Source organism: Peromyscus leucopus, chromosome 9 (genome assembly GCF_004664715.2).
Source record: "Peromyscus leucopus breed LL Stock chromosome 9, UCI_PerLeu_2.1, whole genome shotgun sequence".
NCBI lineage: Eukaryota > Metazoa > Chordata > Mammalia > Rodentia > Cricetidae > Peromyscus > Peromyscus leucopus.
This window is the reverse complement of record NC_051070.1, coordinates 89,755,420-89,775,298: the sequence shown is the minus strand read 5'-3', so window position 1 is coordinate 89,775,298 and position 19,879 is coordinate 89,755,420. Positions and strand designations below refer to the sequence as shown.

The following is a 19,879-nucleotide window of genomic DNA, read 5'->3' as shown; positions in this document are numbered from 1 at the left end:
ATTGTATTTGTGAAACATTGTCTGGAAAAAGATACCTGATCCCAGGGTTGGCTCTTATTTAGAGAATAGAATGTCTATAAGAATATTACTATAAATAGAAAAAGGTTTTATTCAACCACAAAAGTAACGATTGATTAGAAACAGAACTCTGAGTAGGCTGGGCAGGGTGCTTAGCCTTTTACAGTGCGGCCAAGACTGGAGACCTGGGTTCAGGCCCAGGCGCCACATGGTGGGCAGAGAGGTTGAAGGAGGACACACCCATTCACACTCACATAAACGGATCAATCAATCAATCAATCAATCAATCAGCGGTGTACCTAAGACATTTTTAAAGGAGAGAACACTTGGAGGACAGGGCTTCTGTTCTCCCTTCAGCACTTTGGGGCTGTCGCTCTGTTGGCTTCTGTCCTGTGTGCTCCATGATATGAAGCTGGCTATACTGCTCTCCGTTTATGAAATGTCTGTAGCTGCTTTCAAGGAGGTGTGTGTGTGTGTGTGTGTGTGTGTGTGTGTGTGTGATGTATGTGTAAGTGGGTATGTGTATGAGTGTTTGTATGTGTGTGCACATGTGTGTATGTGTGCATATGTGTATGTGTATATATGTGTGTGAGTGTGTATATGAGTGAGTGTGTGTTTGTGTATGTGTGTACTGTTATTTGATTAGTGTTTTCTAAGACACCTGGATCTGTGGTTTCATACCATTAGTTATAAGCCATATGCTTTTATATCCTCAGATATTTCTTCAAACTGCTCTCTTTTCGGGATTCCAATGATATGTACATATATCATTTGCTACAATTTCACAGTTTCTGGATTCACTGTATTGTTTTATTATTCTTTTCCCCTTTACTTTTTTCTTTTGTTCATGTCTTACCCTGCCCTCAAGTTCACTGGTTCTATAGAGTAGACAGTGGTGTTTACATCTGCAAGGAGTGAGGGCATTGTGCAGCTCTTGATACTCTTACCATTTAGTATCCATCTTAGTAAGTGTTAAAGTAAGTGTGGGCTTGAGAATTTAATTTTAAATCAATTTGAATTTTTAAAAATGTTTACGTGTGTGTGTGTGTGTGTGTGTGTGTGTGTGTGTGTGTGTGTGTACACACAACCATGCACGGGTATGCAGATGCCAGAGGACAGCCTTGGGTTTTGTCACCATGCCCAACTTTTTATATGAGTTCTAGGGATCCAATTAAACATTTCACTTACTTCCCTGGCTGTCCCATCTTCCATGCCCTCATCTTAACATTTTTTTTAAATTAGCATACACGCTAACTGGTTTTGTCATGTGTCATGGTCTCTTTATACATACATTCTCGTCGATCTTTCTTGTCCACTCTTCTCCCTTACCCAGCACTGGGTTGCTCTCCTCCCCTCAAGAGTGCCTCTTCTGAGGTCACATCCCATGTGTTCTGTATCCACTTCTCCCATCATAGGTCTCTTCTGCCCCTCTCGTGGTCCCCTTCCTTATTCCCTGACCCCCATATTTACATACGTATGTACCTGTACATATATAAAAATTAAAATATAACATCCATATGTAGGAGATATGTTTTTTGTGTCTATATTATTTTGCTTAGCAAAATAGCTTCTGGTTTCAACAGCTGCTGTTTACATGTTATGATTTTATTTTTTTTAATGGCTGGATAAAATTAAAAGTCCATACATGCAACATTCTCCATATCTGTTGATAAGCATCTACACTTACAATTCCTTTGGGCATAGAGTGCTGTAGTTAAATCACATGGCAGTTCTTTGTGTAGCTTGTGTGCACATGTGTGTACCTGTGTACCTGTGTACACACATGTGGTGTACACACATGTGGAGGCTAGGGGATGATATCAGGCATCTTAATTGCACTCCCCTGTTGCACGAATTGCTAAAAGGTCTTATTAATTAAAACAAAACAAAACAAAACCCAGAGCCAGATTTTGGGATGAAAGCTGAAATATCAGAGAAACAGAACAAGCCAGCTGTGTTCTTACCTCTATGAAATCCTCAGCCTCAAGAGAGCAACTTCCTGTTTCCTCAGACGGAAAGCATCCGAGTCCTCACCAGATAGGGTCTCAGTTGAACTGCTGCTTAGTTCCTGTCTCCTCACACCTTATATACCATTTTCCACCCAGCCATATCACTTCCTGGGATTAAAGGTATGTGTGCTTTCCTTGTCAAAAATTATATGTTCATAGGTGTGTGGGTTAATGTCAGGGTCTTCAATTCGATTCCATTGGTCCACATGTCGGTTTTTTATGCCAATACCAAGCTGTTTTTATTACTGTAGCTCTATAGTAGAGCTTGAAGTCAGGGATTGTGATGCCTCCAGAAGTTGTTTTATTGTGCAGGATTCTTTTGGCTATCCTGGGTTTTTTGCTTTTCCATATGAAGTTGAGTGTTATTCTTTCCAGGTCTGTGAAGAATTGTGTTGGTATTTTGATGGGGATTGCATTGAATCTGTAGATTGCTTTTGGTAAAATTGCCATTTTTACTATGTTGGTCCTGCCTATCCATGAGCATGGGAGATCTTTCCATTGGAAGAAACAAAGTGCTAAAGAGGCCCACAGAAATCCACAAAGATACCCCCACAAAAGACTGCTGGAAATGGCCGAGAGACAGCCGGGACTGACCTACTCTGGTGATGGGATGGCCAAACACCCTAATAGTTGGGCCAGAAACCCCATCCAAGGACTGAGGAATCTGGATGCAGACATCCATAGCTAGGCCCCCGGGTGGTGTGCTGGGAGTCTAATTAGCGAGAAAGAGGAGGGTTTATATGAGCAAGAATTGTTGAAACCAAGGTTGGATAAAGCACAGGGACAAATAGCCAAACGAATGGAAACACATGAACTATGAACCAAAGGCTGAGGGGCCCCCAACTGGATCAGGCCCTCTGAATAGGTGAGACAGTTGATTGGCTTGATCTGTTTGGGAGGCATCTAGGCAGTGGTACCGGGTCCTGGGCTCACTGCATGAGATAGCTGTTTGAAACCTGGGACTTATACAGGGATGCTTGGCTCAGTCTGGGAAGAGGGGACTGGACCTGCCTGGACTGAGTCTATCAGGTCGATCTCAGTCCTCGGGGGTGGCCTTTATCTGGAGGTGGTGGGAATGGGGGGTGGGGCTGGGGGGAAGTGGAGGGGGGCAGGAAGGGGGAGAACATGGGAATCTGTGGTTGTTATGTAGAACTGAATAGTATTGCAAAATAAAATTTAAAAAAAAATTAAAAAAAAAAAAAAGGTATGTGTGCTTTCCAAGGAAAGGCATGAGATTTCAAGTGCTGGGATTAAAAGTGTGTGCCACCACTGCCTGGCTCTGTTCCCAGTGTGGCCTTGAACTCACAGAGATCCAGACAGATCTCTGCCTCCCAGGTGATAGGATTAAGGGTGTGTGCCACCACCGTCTGGCCTCTATGTTTAGTCTAGTGGCTGGCTCTGTCCTCTAAACCCCAGTTAAGTTTATTAGGGTACACAATATATCACCACACTCTACCTTATTTGCTGTGGACCTGAGTCCAGGTCCTCATGTTTGTGAGCAAGCACTTTATTCACTGAGCCAGCTCCCAGGCCCTTATTCTTACTTGTTTTGAGAAACCTAGATACTGATTTATATAGTAGCTACACCAGTTTATACTCCCACCAGCAGTGAATGAACATTGCTCTTTTCCTACATCTCACCAGAATTTGTTATTTGTTTCTGGATGTTAGCCATTCTGACTCCGGTGATGTGGAATCTCAACATAGTTCAGATTTTCATTTCCCTGATAGCCAAGGTGTTTATTGACTGTTTGTTTTTTGTTTGTTTTCTGTTGTGAGAACTCTGTATTTAGTTCATTAGCCTATTTATTGAATGAGTGTGTGTGTGTGTGTGTGTAAGCTTTATAGACTTTTGTTAGTTTTTTTTTTTTTTTTTTTTTTTTTTTTTTTGTAGACCTTTGATAACTATCAGCTGAACTGTTCTGCCCATGTTTAAATTGTATCATCTCTAAATGGTGCTTGGTGCAGTGTCCTGAAGCGGTAGTCTGGATTCTGAGACCAGAAGATCACTTAGATTTAAGGGCTTGGGGCCAGCCTCGGCAATACAGCAAGACACTAGCTCTGAAAAGATGGCAAGGAACGGACAGAAATCCAGGTTTTTAGTTAGACCTGCATAGACACTATTGCTTTTTATTTACATATGAAAGTCTGGGGGAGAAGTAAGATAAGGAGAAATGCTGAGTTGTGCTTTTATTGTATTACATTCAGGATGCTAAGAGCTACACATGGAAATAATAAATATCCAGCTGGACATGAATCTAGAATACTCAGTGAAGTGTATATTGAGACTAGATATATACCCTATGAGTCACTGAAATATATGTGAGTTTCGTGACAAAACTTTTCTTGGGGAGATGCAACATACACATCTATTCACCCCAGATGGGGAACCCATGACAAACCAAGGTACAGATATCACCAGACTCCAGCATGTTGAACCAATTAGGTTTTATGGGTTACCTACATGAGTATGGGTGAGGGGTTACTTGCAGGAGCAGAAATGACTCACAGACCGCTGTGTTACCCAAGCCCACCCCAGCACTAGTGACAGCTCATACAATCTGGGAACCTGTAGCACATGCCCGAGTCGATAGGCAGCTCATCAGGTTGGAGAGTGTCCTTTCCAAATCACTCTGTTCTAAGCCTCTTCCAGGCAACTCAGGCCTGGTTTAAGAGTTCTTTGCAGCTCAGCTTTGCCTAGTCTGAGAGGGCCTCTCAGGTTTTACTGCTTACCATGGCAGGGAGGGGACTTGGGAAATCTGGTCAGCTTCAGGGACTTTCTGAAGCTATTTGGAGTTGTTAACCTTTTTTGCTCAAGAGCTTCCCTCCAGGATGGAATGTTTCAGTCTTGGAGGAAACTGTTACACAATGATGTGCATATAAAGTTACAGGAGACTGGGTGGACTTGCATCATTACATGAGAATGTTCCCATTGTCTATCAACTTAAAAAGAGGGAGACTTTAGCCTGAGGTATGCCAATGCTTACATACAAAAGATGAGAAGAAAAGTGGAGTCTGAAGAAACAGCAGATGTTGAGGTAACTCAGTAACTTTTAGAAGCTAAGACAGTTGTTCTTGTGAAGTCCCAGATACTTCCCATCATGTTCCCTAGCAGTGAGGTAAGCCAAACATGACAAAAAAAACCACAGAATGAGCCTCTATATAAGTCTTGTTATATAGATATGACTGACCAATTTATCTGCCATCCTTTACTGCTCTGCATTCCCATCTAGCTTTGTTTGTTGATATATACTAAATTTTTCATGTATTACTACTGTCTGTCCAGCATCACATGTCCCAAGAAGTCAAGAATGTATTCCTGCCACTTACAATGTATCCTGGCCTCCTGGAACTAGTAGTTGATTGTAGTTCATTGAGTGCTTGAAGAAAGTAGTATGGCTTGTTGCTGACAGACTAGTGGAGCAGAGGTAAAGAAGAGTCTTGGGATGGTCATGATGCAACTGCAGCATGGACAGGTTAAGCAGAGATTGAAGGAAAAGAGTGGATTTTGTGATTATAGAAACCTCTTCTAAGTTAGAAGTTGCTTCCTATTACTGCTGTGGGGAACTGAAGTAGGCAGCATGCTCTCTTGCTGAAGCTACATCCTCAGCCTCTTCTGGGAAGGTTCTCCATCACAGGAAATGGTTACAGTGAGAGAAAAGAAGTCTTGTCCTAAAGAGCAAGTTTGTATGTTAGTGTAGCAAAATTGGTAACTTGTCAAAGAAACAACTGCCCCATTCAAGTGAAGGCAGGGAGAACTGCACTCATTAGGTTTGTGAGAGGAGGCGGAGGCGGCGTGGGTGGACGAGAGAGTGGTGAAAGATGTTGGAAAAGCTGGCCTTCCATGGCCACAAGGATACTTCTTCCATTGTGATAAGTAGAAGGCACATACTGTGGATCCAGGGGAGCTGATACAGTTACTTGTCTTTTGCCTAAGGTATTTAGCTGAGTAATGCCTGAAGATATCTTATTCAAATATTGTTATGTAAATATGCTAGCAGTTGGCAGTGGAAGTGTCATGGTATGGCATAAAGTTATGATGACTTTCCTTGTTTTTCTTTGGAGTGTTTTTGCAGTGTCTGATACCAAGCTTCCAGTTTGAGTTTATGCTTTATAAACTGCATGAGAAGATGATAGCAGTATATAAGTGCTCTAGGTAATACCTCTACAGCCATGGCTACTGGTGAGTGAAGCCAAGAATACTTTCAGATGAGGGGGAGAAGAGAGAGCTATTGAGAGGGACAAGGTGAGACCAGCTGCTTTTCCTCAGTGCTCACAGCAGGGAGGGGATATTGAGCACTTGTTTTTTAAAATACTTAGCAAGTCCTTTGCAGTATTTAAAAAAAAAGTCTAGAGTAAAACTGAAAAGACTTGGAATAGTTTGTAAGTACATGGACAGCTTACACACATGTACTCACATAAGACACTTAAGAAGAAGCGTCCTTGTGGTATGGTTGAGCATTCCTTGAGTGTATGCCCAAGAGTGGTATAACTGGGTCTTGAGGTAGATTGATTCCCAATTTTCTGAGAAACCGCCATACTGATTTCCAAAGTGGCTGTACAAGTTTGCACTCCCACCAACAGTAGAGGAGAGTTCCCCTTGCTCCACATCCTCTCCAACAAACACTGTCATCAGTGTTTTTGATCTTAGCCATTCTGACAGGTGTAAGATGGTATTTCAGAATTGTTTTGATTTGTGTTTCCCTGATGACTAAGCAGCATTTTTCATAGTAGCCAGAAACTGGAAACAACCTAGATGCCCTTCAACCAAAGAACAGATAAAGAAAATGTGGTACATATACACAATGGAGTACTACTCAGCAGTAAAAAAAACAATGACATCATATAATTTGCAGGCAAATGGACAGAACTAGAAAATATCACCCTGAGTGAGGTAACCCAGACTCAGAAAGACAAACATGGTATGTACTCACTTATCAGTGGATACTAGATGTAAAGCAAAGGATAACCAGACTACAATCCATAGCTCCAGAGATGGTAACTAACTAGGAGGACCCTAAGAGGGATGCATAGATTGCCCTGGGAAGGGGAAATAGATGAGATCTCCATGAGTAAACTGGGGGTGAGGGGAGGCAATAGAGGGTAGGGAAAGGGGGATGAGAACATAAGGGAATGGGATGATCAAGCTGGAACAGGGATGGAGTGGGAGAGCAATGAAAGAGATACCATGATAGATGGAGACATCATGGGGATAGGGAGAAACCTGGTGCTAGGGAAGTTCCTAGTGTGAGACCAAAATGAGCCATCTTAGAAATAAGACCAAAATGCTTTCACCCTAAAATTAAGGCCTAAGATTTCTCCTTTTGAGAACAGGCCAGAAGTTACTGAGACCAGTCAGTTCAGATTCCAGAAACCAGGAAGTGTAAAAGTACAGAGTCACAAGGTAGTCAGGAGGTAATGGCTGCCGGACTATGGAATGTCCTCTCCCTGGCCCCCTAGGCAACTGCTTGACCATAGAATGTCCCAACCCTAGTTTCCATAGTGACTGTGTAATCACCAGATGCCCCCATCTGAGGGCAGCCAATGAAAAATGGTGGTGGGCAACTACTTCCTTAGAAGGAAAACTGAATTGTGATTTCTGGAATTCCTAGACACAAGCCAATCAGAATTGTACCCGTACTAGCACCCCTAAATGATGTAACCTTGTGACTTTTCCCTTTAAAAACTGAGCTTGCAGACAGGTGGGCGCTTCCTCCAGCCTCCACTGCGTTGGATGTATTGGACGAAGTCCCTGCCTAGGCTTGTATTGCTTTTGGATATCCACGATTAAACCTTGCTTTTGCATTCCGGCATGCTTGTCTTTGGTGATCTCTCTGGGGGTCACGATCTGGGCACAACATTTGGGGGCTCGTCCAGGATCCCCAGAGACCCCCCACCGGGACCCCTAAGAGCTCCGGAGGTCCATCTGCACCGATCGGTAAGAGCGCTCTGTTTTCTTGTCTTTGCTTTCATTTTCTTATCCGAAGCCGGCGGTTGAATCTGACAGGCTCACCTTGGCGGACGCGCCTGTAAGGTGACGCTGGAGGAGTTGGAAGACGTTCCAACCCCTCATCAGGACGCGGGGGTCCTCACAGGTCCCCCGTCATAGGACGCCCGAGAGGGGTCTGTCTGTTAGGATGCCCGTGAGGGGTCCATCTGTTTGGACACCTGAGAGGGATCCGTCTGGGGATCAGGAGACTTTGTTGAATTCTCCCTGTCCCATCTGTAGGTCTTTGGCATTATTGAGGCTCCTTCTCCGGACTCTCGTCTGTCTGCCTGGACCATCTGTAGGGCCCTTGTTCTTCCTTTTTGTCTGCCTATCTTGTTCGTCAGTGTTATTTGTTATACCTTCATAAATGTATAAATGTGTGAGAACTGTGGCCACATGTGTGAGTGTTTTAAGCCTGAGCTTGTGTGCACATTAGGACTTGTGGGCCGATTGCCAGCCGAAGGGATGGAGACCCCTTCGGTGGTTGAACTGGCACAGACTAACCTAACATTGCTTCCTTGCTCTCTCTGACCAGAGCACAGGCAGCGGCTGCACAGCTGCTACTTCGGGGACCCAAGGCGCCGCTGAGAGGGCTAGGTGGCCCGTGAGCATCACGGGGCCTAGATGCAGTGGGTTCGGGCCCCAGCTCGCTCAAAAAGCTGTGGAGTAGAGGCTTGGCTACATGGGAACTAGGCATGGCTTTGTGCTAGAGTGGGCTGTGAGCACTGTGGGGCCCAGATATGGCCGGCAGGTTCTGGCTGGGCTCCTGTGTACATGGGGCAGAGCTGGCAGGAGCCAGCAGGAGCCTCAAGGAGCTCAGTGTGGGGGCTGGTGGAGAACTAACTGCCCCTCCAGGGTCACAGCTGAGGAGTGGCCTACAGGTCTGTGGGCCCAGCCAGGGCATGGAGTCACTTTCAGTCTGCCGTTCTCGTGTACTTGAGGGTCTGAGGTTAACAGCAATCTTTTGTCTCCATGGTGCATGCTTTCCCCTGCTTTCCCCGTCCTCCTCTTCCATGCTGTTGGGTGGGGCTCCCAAGACCTGCCCTGGGGCTAAAACGTGATCAAGGTCTGGCTCCAAGAATGGAATGTCACCAACAGTTTCTTGTCTGAGGTACAGTGCTGATGCAAATTGAGAGTTATTCTTGTTATGGTATATGCATGTATTTCTGTTCTTGTTTAAAATATTGTAACTTTACAATATATTCTAGAGTACTGAGGGAAATCACAAGAAAGACTTTGGTAAGAGTTTCTGTTTTAAAGGAAAAGAAAAAGCGGACTTTGTCTGGAGTAAATGTCTGAGGGATCAAAGGAATGGGAACGGACTGAGGGTACATGGAAGGTTGTAGAAGGTCAGAGGGGATGTGATGTAAACTGTTTGTTATGGTTTCTTATACCTGCAAATACTGAATTTGAAAGTTAATTCTTGTTGGTTTTCATCTTAAAATGGCTAATGATTCTGCAAACTGCTTATGTGTGTATGTATACAGGTATGTGACTTGAAAATGTAAGCAAGCTTTAACTGTATGTATGTATGTGTGTAACTTGGATCCAACTGTGTGTATGTGTGCAAGTAATTATTGTTTAGAAAAACGAGCTTTAAACAGCAACCACGTGGCTCCCTCCATCGTGGCTGGTGATCTCATGGGCAGCCATGTGGCTGGCAGCCATTTTTTACTAAGGTTATAAAGATCTACTCAGGTTAACACCTAATACTTATGTCTTTACCAAGTGTTCAACAGCAAGTTTCTAGAGAATTTAAATAGATGGCAACATATATTTATTTGATTAGTATTAAAGCTGCACATCAATGCTTTTATTCACAGGAATATACCTTGCTCTGGCAGCCAAACTTTGCAACATAAAGGAATCATAGGAAACAGCTGAGGTTTGCAAATGTATGGCAGGACTAGAGTTCCAAAAAGAGTCTAGTTGCAGTGGTGGAAGACATTTGAGAGATCTCAGTCTTTTAAGAACAGTTTTTATAGTTAAAAACCAATGGCTTAAAAAATGTTTCTTCTTACCCAAGGTACGTTCAGGCTTAAGAATGTTGTATAATGATATTTTGTTTTGGTTTCTTTACTGAACCTGTATTTGATGCTAGAAGAGCTTCAACTTAAAAGCATTGTTTTTAGGCTACTTTTGTAGATTGTTAGAGAACATAAATAATCAGTCATAAGTAATCAAGTTTTTTAATTGTAGTCAGGGTAAGTATTACAGGGATAAGTTTACTCATTTACTCAAGTCCCTTGCATATGTTTTTAGGGTTGAGCTTGAAACAAGTAATAAGAAACAAAGTTTGTCTATTCAGATATACCTGGACAGCCCTCGTACTTCAGAAATCTGAAGAATATGGCATTTAAATGTTGATCTAAAAGCTTACTATATCAGACAGGCTTCCAGATCCTAGCAGTGACCCAAGATCTCCAAAGAAGATTACGAACGAGGCACCACAACGTCTCTGCCTGAAATATGACAACGCTGACCACAGGGCAAGATGCCCCAGTGAAACGCCTGCCGCCAGGACCCAGCCCAGACTGTGGATGAGCAGTAGGACACTGGAATTGATTGCACCCTTTTGCCTGGTCAAGGTCAGTCTTCCATGTCCCTATTCCACAGAAAAAATACTTTGTCTTATGGACCTGATGGCGGAAGAAGATTGATGCTGTTCTGATTGGTGCCTCAAACGCTGTGGAGACCTGGGTAGGGTTTGGTCCCTGTAATTTATAGGATTGGAAGTTTCTTGGTCTGCACTCAGATATAGTTTATCCTTCTCAGATCTCTGACAGTACTGATGGCCAGGCTAGCTCTAACTTTGTCAGCATGGCAGCATCAACCAGATCCTCATGCAAGGCTATAGCTTTCTTGTTAGCTCACTTTTAGGAAAATGTTCTAAGATATAAAAGTTTAAGTAAGTCATAAAGGTTCAGATATGAGTCCAAAATGAGATAAGTTTCAGATTACTCTCCTGTTCTATGGTTCAGAGCTTAAATTAACATTTAGGAGTCCTGATGAGCTGGTAGAGCAATGACTACTTACTGTTCAGTCACAAGCTCAATATTTTGGATTTGTTTTAGATGTCATATTTAAATGTAACTTGTTGGGACTCAAAGGTATGAGTCCACTTCTGCTGTTTTACAAGATACCCATTACCTGCTTTGTCTACAATATGGATTTCAATACAGATTGGTAATACTAATGTATCTAAAACTTTTATGTCATTTTGTAAGTAGGCCTCAAAGGATCAAAAGAGCCATAAAAACCTAGACCCATTTCACAGAGGTTGAAAGGACCCCAGATAAGTATTCCTAAAGATGGTATTTTTCCTCTCTCCTGGTCTTGGGACTACTGCTTTTCCCATTACTAAGGGTATGGACCTAAGGGTTCCAAATAAGTTCATAAATTTTAATTTCTGTTCCTAGTTTAAATTTGTCTCAACAGATTTCTACTCAGCTGGCAGTCACCTCCAGGTTTCAGTCGCTGACACCACTGCTCCAGACGACTGTGTGCTCTAGACGACTGTGAGCTCCAGACTTGCTAAAAGCTAATGTGGACCAGCCCAGCTAACATGGTTCTTCCCTATCCCTATGGGGTCAGGCAGCTACATGCTTCTGACCAATTCCCCCTTGCCCAGTCTTTGACTAGCTTTTCAGCCTTTTGGGGCCCCCTGACATCGGCGCCCCAATGCCAGCTCGAAGCAGTTCCAGAAGAGAATTCTTCACCCATATTCCCTGTTCAGAAAAGGCTGAAATGCTAAGTCAAAATGAAACTCCCTGGCATAGAGACAAGATGGCTAAATATACATGGCCATTATTAGAGAGGGATACTTAGGAACTAACTGTCCAAAACCCATAATTGGGTTCCATTAGGCACATGAGAAGGGGGAAATGTGAGACCAAAATGAGCCATCTTAGAAATAAGACCAAAATGCTTTCACCCTAAAATTAAGGCCTAAGATTTCTCCTTTTGAGAACAGGCCAGAAGTTACTGAGACCAGTCAGTTCAGATTCCAGAAACCAGGAAGTGTAAAAGTACAGAGTCACAAGGTAGTCAGGAGGTAATGGCTGCCGGACTATGGAATGTCCTCTCCCTGGCCCCCTAGGCAACTGCTTGACCATAGAATGTCCCAACCCTAGTTTCCATAGTGACTGTGTAATCACCAGATGCCCCCATCTGAGGGCAGCCAATGAAAAATGGTGGTGGGCAACTACTTCCTTAGAAGGAAAACTGAATTGTGACTTCTGGAATTCCTAGACACAAGCCAATCAGAATTGTACCCGTACTAGCACCTCTAAATGATGTAACCTTGTGACTTTTCCCTTTAAAAACTGAGCTTGCAGACAGGTGGGCGCTTCCTCCAGCCTCCACTGCATTGGATGTATTGGACGAAGTCCCTGCCTAGGCTTGTATTGCTTTTGGATATCCACGATTAAACCTTGCTTTTGCATTCCGGCATGCTTGTCTTTGGTGGTCTCTCTGGGGGTCACGATCTGGGCACAACACTAGGAATCCACAAGGATGACCCCAGCCTAGACTACTAGCAATAGTGGAGAGGGTGCCTACTCCAGTAATCAGATTGGTGAACACCCTGTCATCATAGAACCTTCATCCAGTAACTGATAGAAGTAGATGCAGAGATCCACAGCCAAGCACTGTGGTGATATTTCATTTGTACGGAAATGTGGTGATTTTATTTGTGCTTTGATAAATAAAGCTTGCCTGCAGATCAGGGGGAAAAGGCCAGCCATTTTAAGTAAACAAAGTCAGGCAGCACACGCCCTTAATCTGATCACTTAGCAGGCAGGGTCTCTGTGTATTCAAGGCCATCCTAGGGAACAGAGCCAAGTGTGGTGACACACGCCTTTAATCCCAGTACCAACCATAGAGACCTGGAGGTCTGTACAAACAGACAGTGACAAGGAAGTGAGGTAACTGAGCTAAGAGCCAATGAGAGGGCAGAAAAGCAAGACATATAAAGGCATGGGTAGACAGCAAGTAGCTCGCATTTGGAAGCTGTAGAGTTGATGAGATAAGGTTGACTGATGGCTTTTCCTATTTCCCTGATCTCTAAGGTTATATTTGGCTCTGTGTTTTTTATTTAATAAGACCATTTAGAAATTCGTCTACAAAGCACCAGGCTGAGCTCCAGGAGTTCAGTCAAAGAGAGAGAAGAGGGAGTCTATGAGCACGGGGCATCAACATCATGATGGGGAAGGCTACAGACACAACTGATCCAAGCTCGTGGGAACTCATGAACTTTAGATCAACAGCTGTGGAGCCTCCACAGGACTGGACTAGGCCCTCTGCATAAGTGAGACAGTTGTGTAGCGTGGTCTGCTTAAGGAGCCCCTGGCAGTAGGATCAAGATCCATCCCTGGTGCATGAGCTGGCTTTTTGGAGCCCACTACCTATGGTGGGACAGCTTTCACAGTGTGGGTGCAGGCTTGGACCTACCTCAGCTGAATGTACCAGGCTTTGCTGACTCCCCATGGGAGGCCTTACCTTTTTGGAGGAGGGAGGCTGGGGGGCAGGCAGGAGGTGCGAAGAGAGGAGGATCAGTGGTTGGTATATAAAATGAATAAAAAAAATTCTTAATAAGGAAAAAAGACAATTAAGAAATGAGAAAGACAAAGGGGTAGAGTGTGAAGTCCTTTGTCTACTTGAGCTATTTGCTTAGTAGCATTGAAGAAACTTTAAGAAGTTGATTAGCTACTTAGGATGACTACAAAATTCAGTTCATATAGTTTTAACCAATACGAACATTTGGTTATATGAATACTAGTGATTAATTCTACTTAGGTTCAAATGATTGCAATTCATTTTTTCCATGAAAAAATGACTCAGATCTATTCTCTTGTTATAAAACCTCATTCCACAGGAGTTTTCACATAGTCATTTTTGAAACATTGTAATGATTCATGGAAGTGTGATGTATTGGAACACATTATAAAATGTGTTGTTAAAATACAACAGTTATAAGAGAAATGACCATAACTCACACAACAGTCCTTGAATCACTAAATCTTTGTGTAAGAAACAAGTGGTCTTACTTGTGTGGGAATATGCTCTACACTCAGGTGGACACTTCATAGGATTAAGGAATGTCACAAAAAGAGGAAACGGCTCTAACTTAGGTCCACTTCAAAAGATAATAGTGAGTGGCCAAAGAGGCCCAGTTTGTCTACAGTGGCCAATAAACGAGGATTACGATCATGAATGTGATGTGTAGAAATTAGCAACAATTCTAGTGGTTATAAGTTGGTTAAGGGAGTGGCAATATGGGTCAGTAGGTACAGTTTTGGCCAAGCCTGATGACAGGAGTTTATTTCTCAGATCCTGTGAGGAAGAGAATGTATTCTTGAAAATCCTCTGACCTCCACATGTGTGCAGTGGCATGCCCATGCTGCACAGCATGGAGACTGCAGCCAGGGATAGAACCCGCCCATCTCCTCACAGTGCTGCACTGCAGCCAGGGATAGAACCCGCCCATCTCCTCACAGTGCTGCACTGCAGCCAGGGATAGAACCCGCTCACCTCCTCACAGTGCTGCACTGCAGCCAGGGATAGAACCCGCCCACCTCCTCACAGTTGCACTGCAGCCAGGGATAGAACCCGCCCACCTCCTCACAGTGCTGCACTGCAGCCAGGGATAGAAACCTGCCCATCTCCTCACAGTGCTGCACTGCAGCCAGGGATAGAACCCGCCCATCTCCCCACAGTGTGCACTGCAGCCAGGGATAGAACCCGCCCACCTCCTCACAGTGTGCACTGCAGCCAGGGATAGAACCCGCCCATCTCCTCACAGTTGCACTGCAGCCAGGGATAGAACCCGCCCACCTCCTCACAGTGTGCACTGCAGCCAGGGATAGAACCCGCCCATCTCCTCACAGTGTGCACTGCAGCCAGGGATAGAACCCGCCCATCTCCCCACAGTGTGCACTGCAGCCAGGGATAGAAACCTGCCCATCTCCTCACAGTTGCACTGCAGCCAGGGATAGAACCCGCCCACCTCCTCACAGTGCTGCACTGCAGCCAGGGATAGAACACCCACACCCACACCCCACACCGATACACACCTGAGAGAGAATGGTAAGCTAAGAACCATGTCCTGACATACAAGAATTTGTACTGATCCTGTGTCTACTCCATGATTCTACAAATGTCTTGCCGTGATCCACCCTTCATCCTGGACAGTAAATGTTAAGAGTGGAAGTTGCTCCTCGTGTGGTTAAGATGCTGGCAGATGTCACAAGGTAGAGGATGTTTGACACTGGTGAGACTCTGTCTTGTTTTCTTATAAAAGGAGGAATGAGCGGAGAGTAAATCAGCATGGTAGGAGCATGTCCTTCTGCTTATAAAGGGGACTACTACCTTTCATTTGCTACAGTAAAACTGATGGAAGGCTGCTGAGTGCTAATGTGACATAAAAGGGAGCAGAATCTTTCACAGAAATGCTCAATACTAAGGAGTACATCAAAAACCATACTTTATTTTATGTATAGCAATACAATTTACATATTAAATAACACTATAATAGAATGATTTGATATAGTTTAAAACAGAAGGAAAAAGGGAAAAATTTTCAGGTTATAAAACCCCTGCCCCCACGGAACAAATCTTAAAAAAAAAAATCACTGTTTTCAAAATGAGTCAATGCGACAAATGTACTCGGTGACTAGTCATGTCTAATTGCTATCGCACTAATGGTCAATGGAACTAAACAGAAAGCCCGACATCCACAACCACTGCCTCAAAGGAAGAACACACGCTGGATTCTTCTGGAATGCAAAGATGGTTCTCGCTACTTGAGCACACAGAAGTTCACATGTCCACCACGGAAACGAAACAAAACAAAACAAAAACTAGGACATAGTTGAAACTAGAAAAAAATTAGCTTTATATGAAAATATAAAATTCTATGATTATATACCATAGATACAAAGTTCCCAGGAGATGCTTACTCAAGCAACAAAATATTTACAGTTTTAATGTTTTTTAGCTACTTGAAAATGAAGTGAAGAAACACGAGTCGGCATGAAGGTGGGGTTCTTTAGAAACAATGGCCGCTTGCTAGTTTCAAATGTCTTAACAAAAAAGGAGTCACTACCCCAAATGTTGGAGAGTTACGACATTTTATAAAATTGACTGTCTCCTTTTCTGGAGATGTTTATTTCTTAAAACTCAAGATTATTTCTTGAAATTAATTATCCTCTGTAGAAAACGCTTCCCTTTGCAAATATTTAACAAAAATACTAAAAACCTTTTAACAGCTAAGACAAAAGTAGAGGCCAAATGTCATTATAATTTCTTCTATTTTTTTTTTACCATGCCTTCTTTCTAGAGATAAATAAAGCCAATATTGTGTGTTGAGTGGTAACTAAGGGAAGTGCAAAGGGTTATGAGAAATTATAGCTGCTATAAAGAAAAAAAGCAGGCATTTTCCCCTTCATATAAAAATTTACTGGCACCATTTGAACAGAAAATTTAGAACATGGGGTTGAAAATGCATTTTCCAGTTTAATTGTAAAAGCCTTAAGACAACTACATTTTGATTACTTTTTCTTAAATTATGATGCATTTGGGTTTCTTTTTATTTTTTATTTTTTGCTTAGAATTAGTAATGTGTATCTTTGGTAAATTGGTATCTATATTCTAATTTTAAATATAGTATATATGCAATTAAGAAAAAGTCATGAGAAGGCAGTTGTGCTGTGTCTTTATAAAACAAATCTTACTGATTTCATTGTCACTCTGGGGTAAAAATGACCAACCAGACCTTGAACGCCATGACCCTTCTTTCATCTTGAACACTTTTAACTTCATTTGACCCCGCTGGACTTTTCTATTCAAACAGGCTCTCAAAGCTTGCACAAAGTTTAGAAGAACCACTGAATGAACTGTACTATTCTTGAGATTCAGAAGGTAACATATAAAAACATTAAAGATGGTATTATGGTCTGATGTCTTTAATACATCTTTGATGTCCAGCATGTCTGCCTGATCTAATTTTAACAATTCAGCTTCATTTGGTTTGTGTATTTCCGTTTCCCCAGAGATAAATTATACATGCAAACAGCTTAGCTTAGGAACATTAGCTCCAGCAACAGCTCTATTCTTTCCCGTTGATTTTAAGTGGTTACAACCTTAATATGTACTTAAGCAATGCGCTTATATCTCAAAGAAAACAACATCTTTGGAACGCTCTGCCTCTGGAAAGATGCAAAATATTTTTGCCAATAGCAAAAAATTGTGGTACAAGTGAGGGCTGAGGACGGCTGAAGGTAACTATCCTCGGTGAAGGGTGTGTGGACCACTATGGCAAAATGGGCCGGGAGGCTGGGATCTGCAGGCTCTGGTTCAAGCCTGCTGTGGATATACAGGCTTCCCACAGAGAGCCTCTGATTCCCCTTGATTTTATTTCTGTTTTACGTATTTAACCCCTCATTCCTCCTTATTCTCTCTCGCATGTAAGAAACAGTCCCAGGGTTGTGAGGAGTATGCACTTCCACAAATCGGATCTCCTGTGTGAATAGCACAGAAAGTAATACTTGCTATTTGTCCTCTAAACAATGTTACTTTTATTAAGGGAAAATTGTGAGACTGTGAACTCCAACTCGAATGTTAATTCCGAATGGCAGAGCATTTAACTGAAGAACATCAGCTAATATCAGATCTGTGTACAGCAAAAAGAATGCTTAATTGGCTAGGAAATTCTAGTTCTTACCATGATCTGAATCTTTTTCCTTCATTATTTCGCTCAGCCCTAGAGTTGTATCTACAGTCAGTCCTTTTTTGAATTGTGCAGGGTGATACCTCTGGTGGGCTGTGTGTGTGTGTGTGTGTGTGTGTGTGTGTGTGTGTGTGTGTGTGTGTGTGTGTGTGCGCGCGCGCGCGCATGCGTGCGTTAGTAAATGTGTTCAATGTGCTATCTAGCAGACACCTTACAGACTCTGCTTAACTGGTCACCATTCCTGAAAACCACCTTCTCGGTTCTCTGTGTGTTCAAAAGCTTAGGTTAGTCTGCACTAATTATCTTCATGGGACTCCATGGGCCTGGCCCATGCACAGAAACCCTTGGACTCGGCCTGGGACCCTCTCCTTAGCTCTGGTTCTCCAGCACTTCTGTAACTAGTTTCAGAAAAACAACTCGAGAAGAACAAAGCCTCATTCCCGCGGCAATGCTGCCCCATAGTGACGGCGGCAGCAGGGCATCATGGTCAAGCTCCTGGCATAATAAGGAAATCAAACCCTGTTCTTCATGGGCCCAATCTTGGGGGATGATTTCAAGTCTGATAGAAAGGAGACAGGAAAGGGAAGATACAGGTCTTGGTGAATAGCACAGTGGGTTTTGTTTTGTTTTAAACAAACTCAAATGAAATTTCTTAATAATGCTTCCAGTTTTCCCATGATGTGCTATGGGCTGAGAGCAGCTCCAGCCAGACCTAGCGCTGACTAATGACTCCTGTCACCTCTACAGATGAGATCTGCTCCCGAATATCCACAACTCTCCTCATAAAGCCGACTCTACAATGGAGATGTCACCTTTCATCCAAAAACTGAATTTTCTCTTTAAGACTCAAATTTCTCTCTCCAAATAAGACCAATCCATCTGTAGGAATTAGTCCCAAATATATTTCCATTTCAATCTTAAGTAGAGTATTATGTAATTAAGAGATTATGAAACATTTGGCAAAAAAAAAAAAAGAGAAAAGAATGCTGTCTGTAGGTAGTTTTTTTTTTTATTAGATTGCTATAGGAGTAGTTAGTAGGGGTTTTTTGAATACTAAATTTAAATATCTATTTTTTCCTGTTGTTGTAGCTACTGTGAGGTATGGTACTATATACCAAAAAGCCTTAGTGGAGATTAACTAAAGGGTGTCATAAGTAAATTGTATGAAATAGTGTCACCTTTCCATTGTAAAAGACAGCCCTGATTTTAGGGTGTAGCTACTTCAGAGAGTCAAAATGGAAATAACACACACTGTTCACATAGCTACTGTGAAATCTGTAATACAGAATGATTCTTTATTTTGACACATTTCAACTGTGAATATAACTTGGTAACTAATAAGAGATGTTCACACGAAGCAACTCTTAAGCCCTCTTTACTTCTTAGTGGATTCCTCAACCACTGCAAATGGAACTAACGTTCACAGACTTCTTAGGGGCTCCCACTAACCTGCTGTCCTGCAAAAGGAAACAATGCCCATCCACTCCAGGAAAACAGAAGGCGTGTAGTATTGAACAGTGCCTAAAAATAGAGGGAGACTGAGGAAGGACAGGGCTGCCTGCGAGGGAAACGCAGCTGCTTTAGAATAACACCAAAACTGAGATTCACTGTCATAACAAAGACCTTCACTGCACGGAGACAATAGTAGCATGTACGCTGTCATGGAATGTCACATCAGGGTTGCTGTAGCGTTAGAGTACAGGCGGTAACACTGATCATAGAGTGCAAACTAGTAAACTTGCCTTTCACTGTGTGAAATGAACAGGTGCAAATGCTCAGTAGGATACCATTAAGACATAAAATGGCAAAAAATAAATATCAAAACTTTTATCAGTGTAAAAAAGTAACTGGGTTATTGTATAACCTAGAGTCTGGCAAAAAAGGCCTCAAAAAAGTTCTGTCTTTACAAGTCTCAGAAGTTTACAAATGAAGCGCCCTTCTGGGGTCCAGTCACACCAGAGACTCCATGCTCTCGGCAGGGTCCGATTCTTCTGCAGTTAGCACAGCACCATTTTTGTCCCCTGCCAGGGGACCATTTCCATTTTCTTTAGTGCTGACTAAGCTGAGCATTGCTTTGTAGACAAACTGGTATTGTTCCTGGAAGACAGGAGGGAACAGAGGGTTAGACATTTTATC

At 42.9% G+C, this 19,879-nt stretch overlaps 1 protein-coding gene across 4 annotated transcripts in view; it reads right to left on the bottom strand.

The window, feature by feature from the left end:
• Positions 1-15,482: 15,482 nt before the first annotated feature.
• Ptprg (protein tyrosine phosphatase receptor type G) overlaps positions 15,483-19,879 on the bottom strand; it is a 695,461-nt gene continuing 691,064 nt past the window's right edge. For 3 of the 4 annotated variants that reach the window (XM_028880550.2, XM_028880551.2, XM_028880552.2), the window contains one exon: positions 15,483-19,840. In XM_028880550.2, the coding sequence (XP_028736383.1) occupies positions 19,694-19,840 (147 nt within the window). In that variant the 3' untranslated portion in view covers positions 15,483-19,693. The remainder of the gene's footprint in view (positions 19,841-19,879) is intronic. The other variant, XM_028880553.2, reaches the window with a different exon arrangement.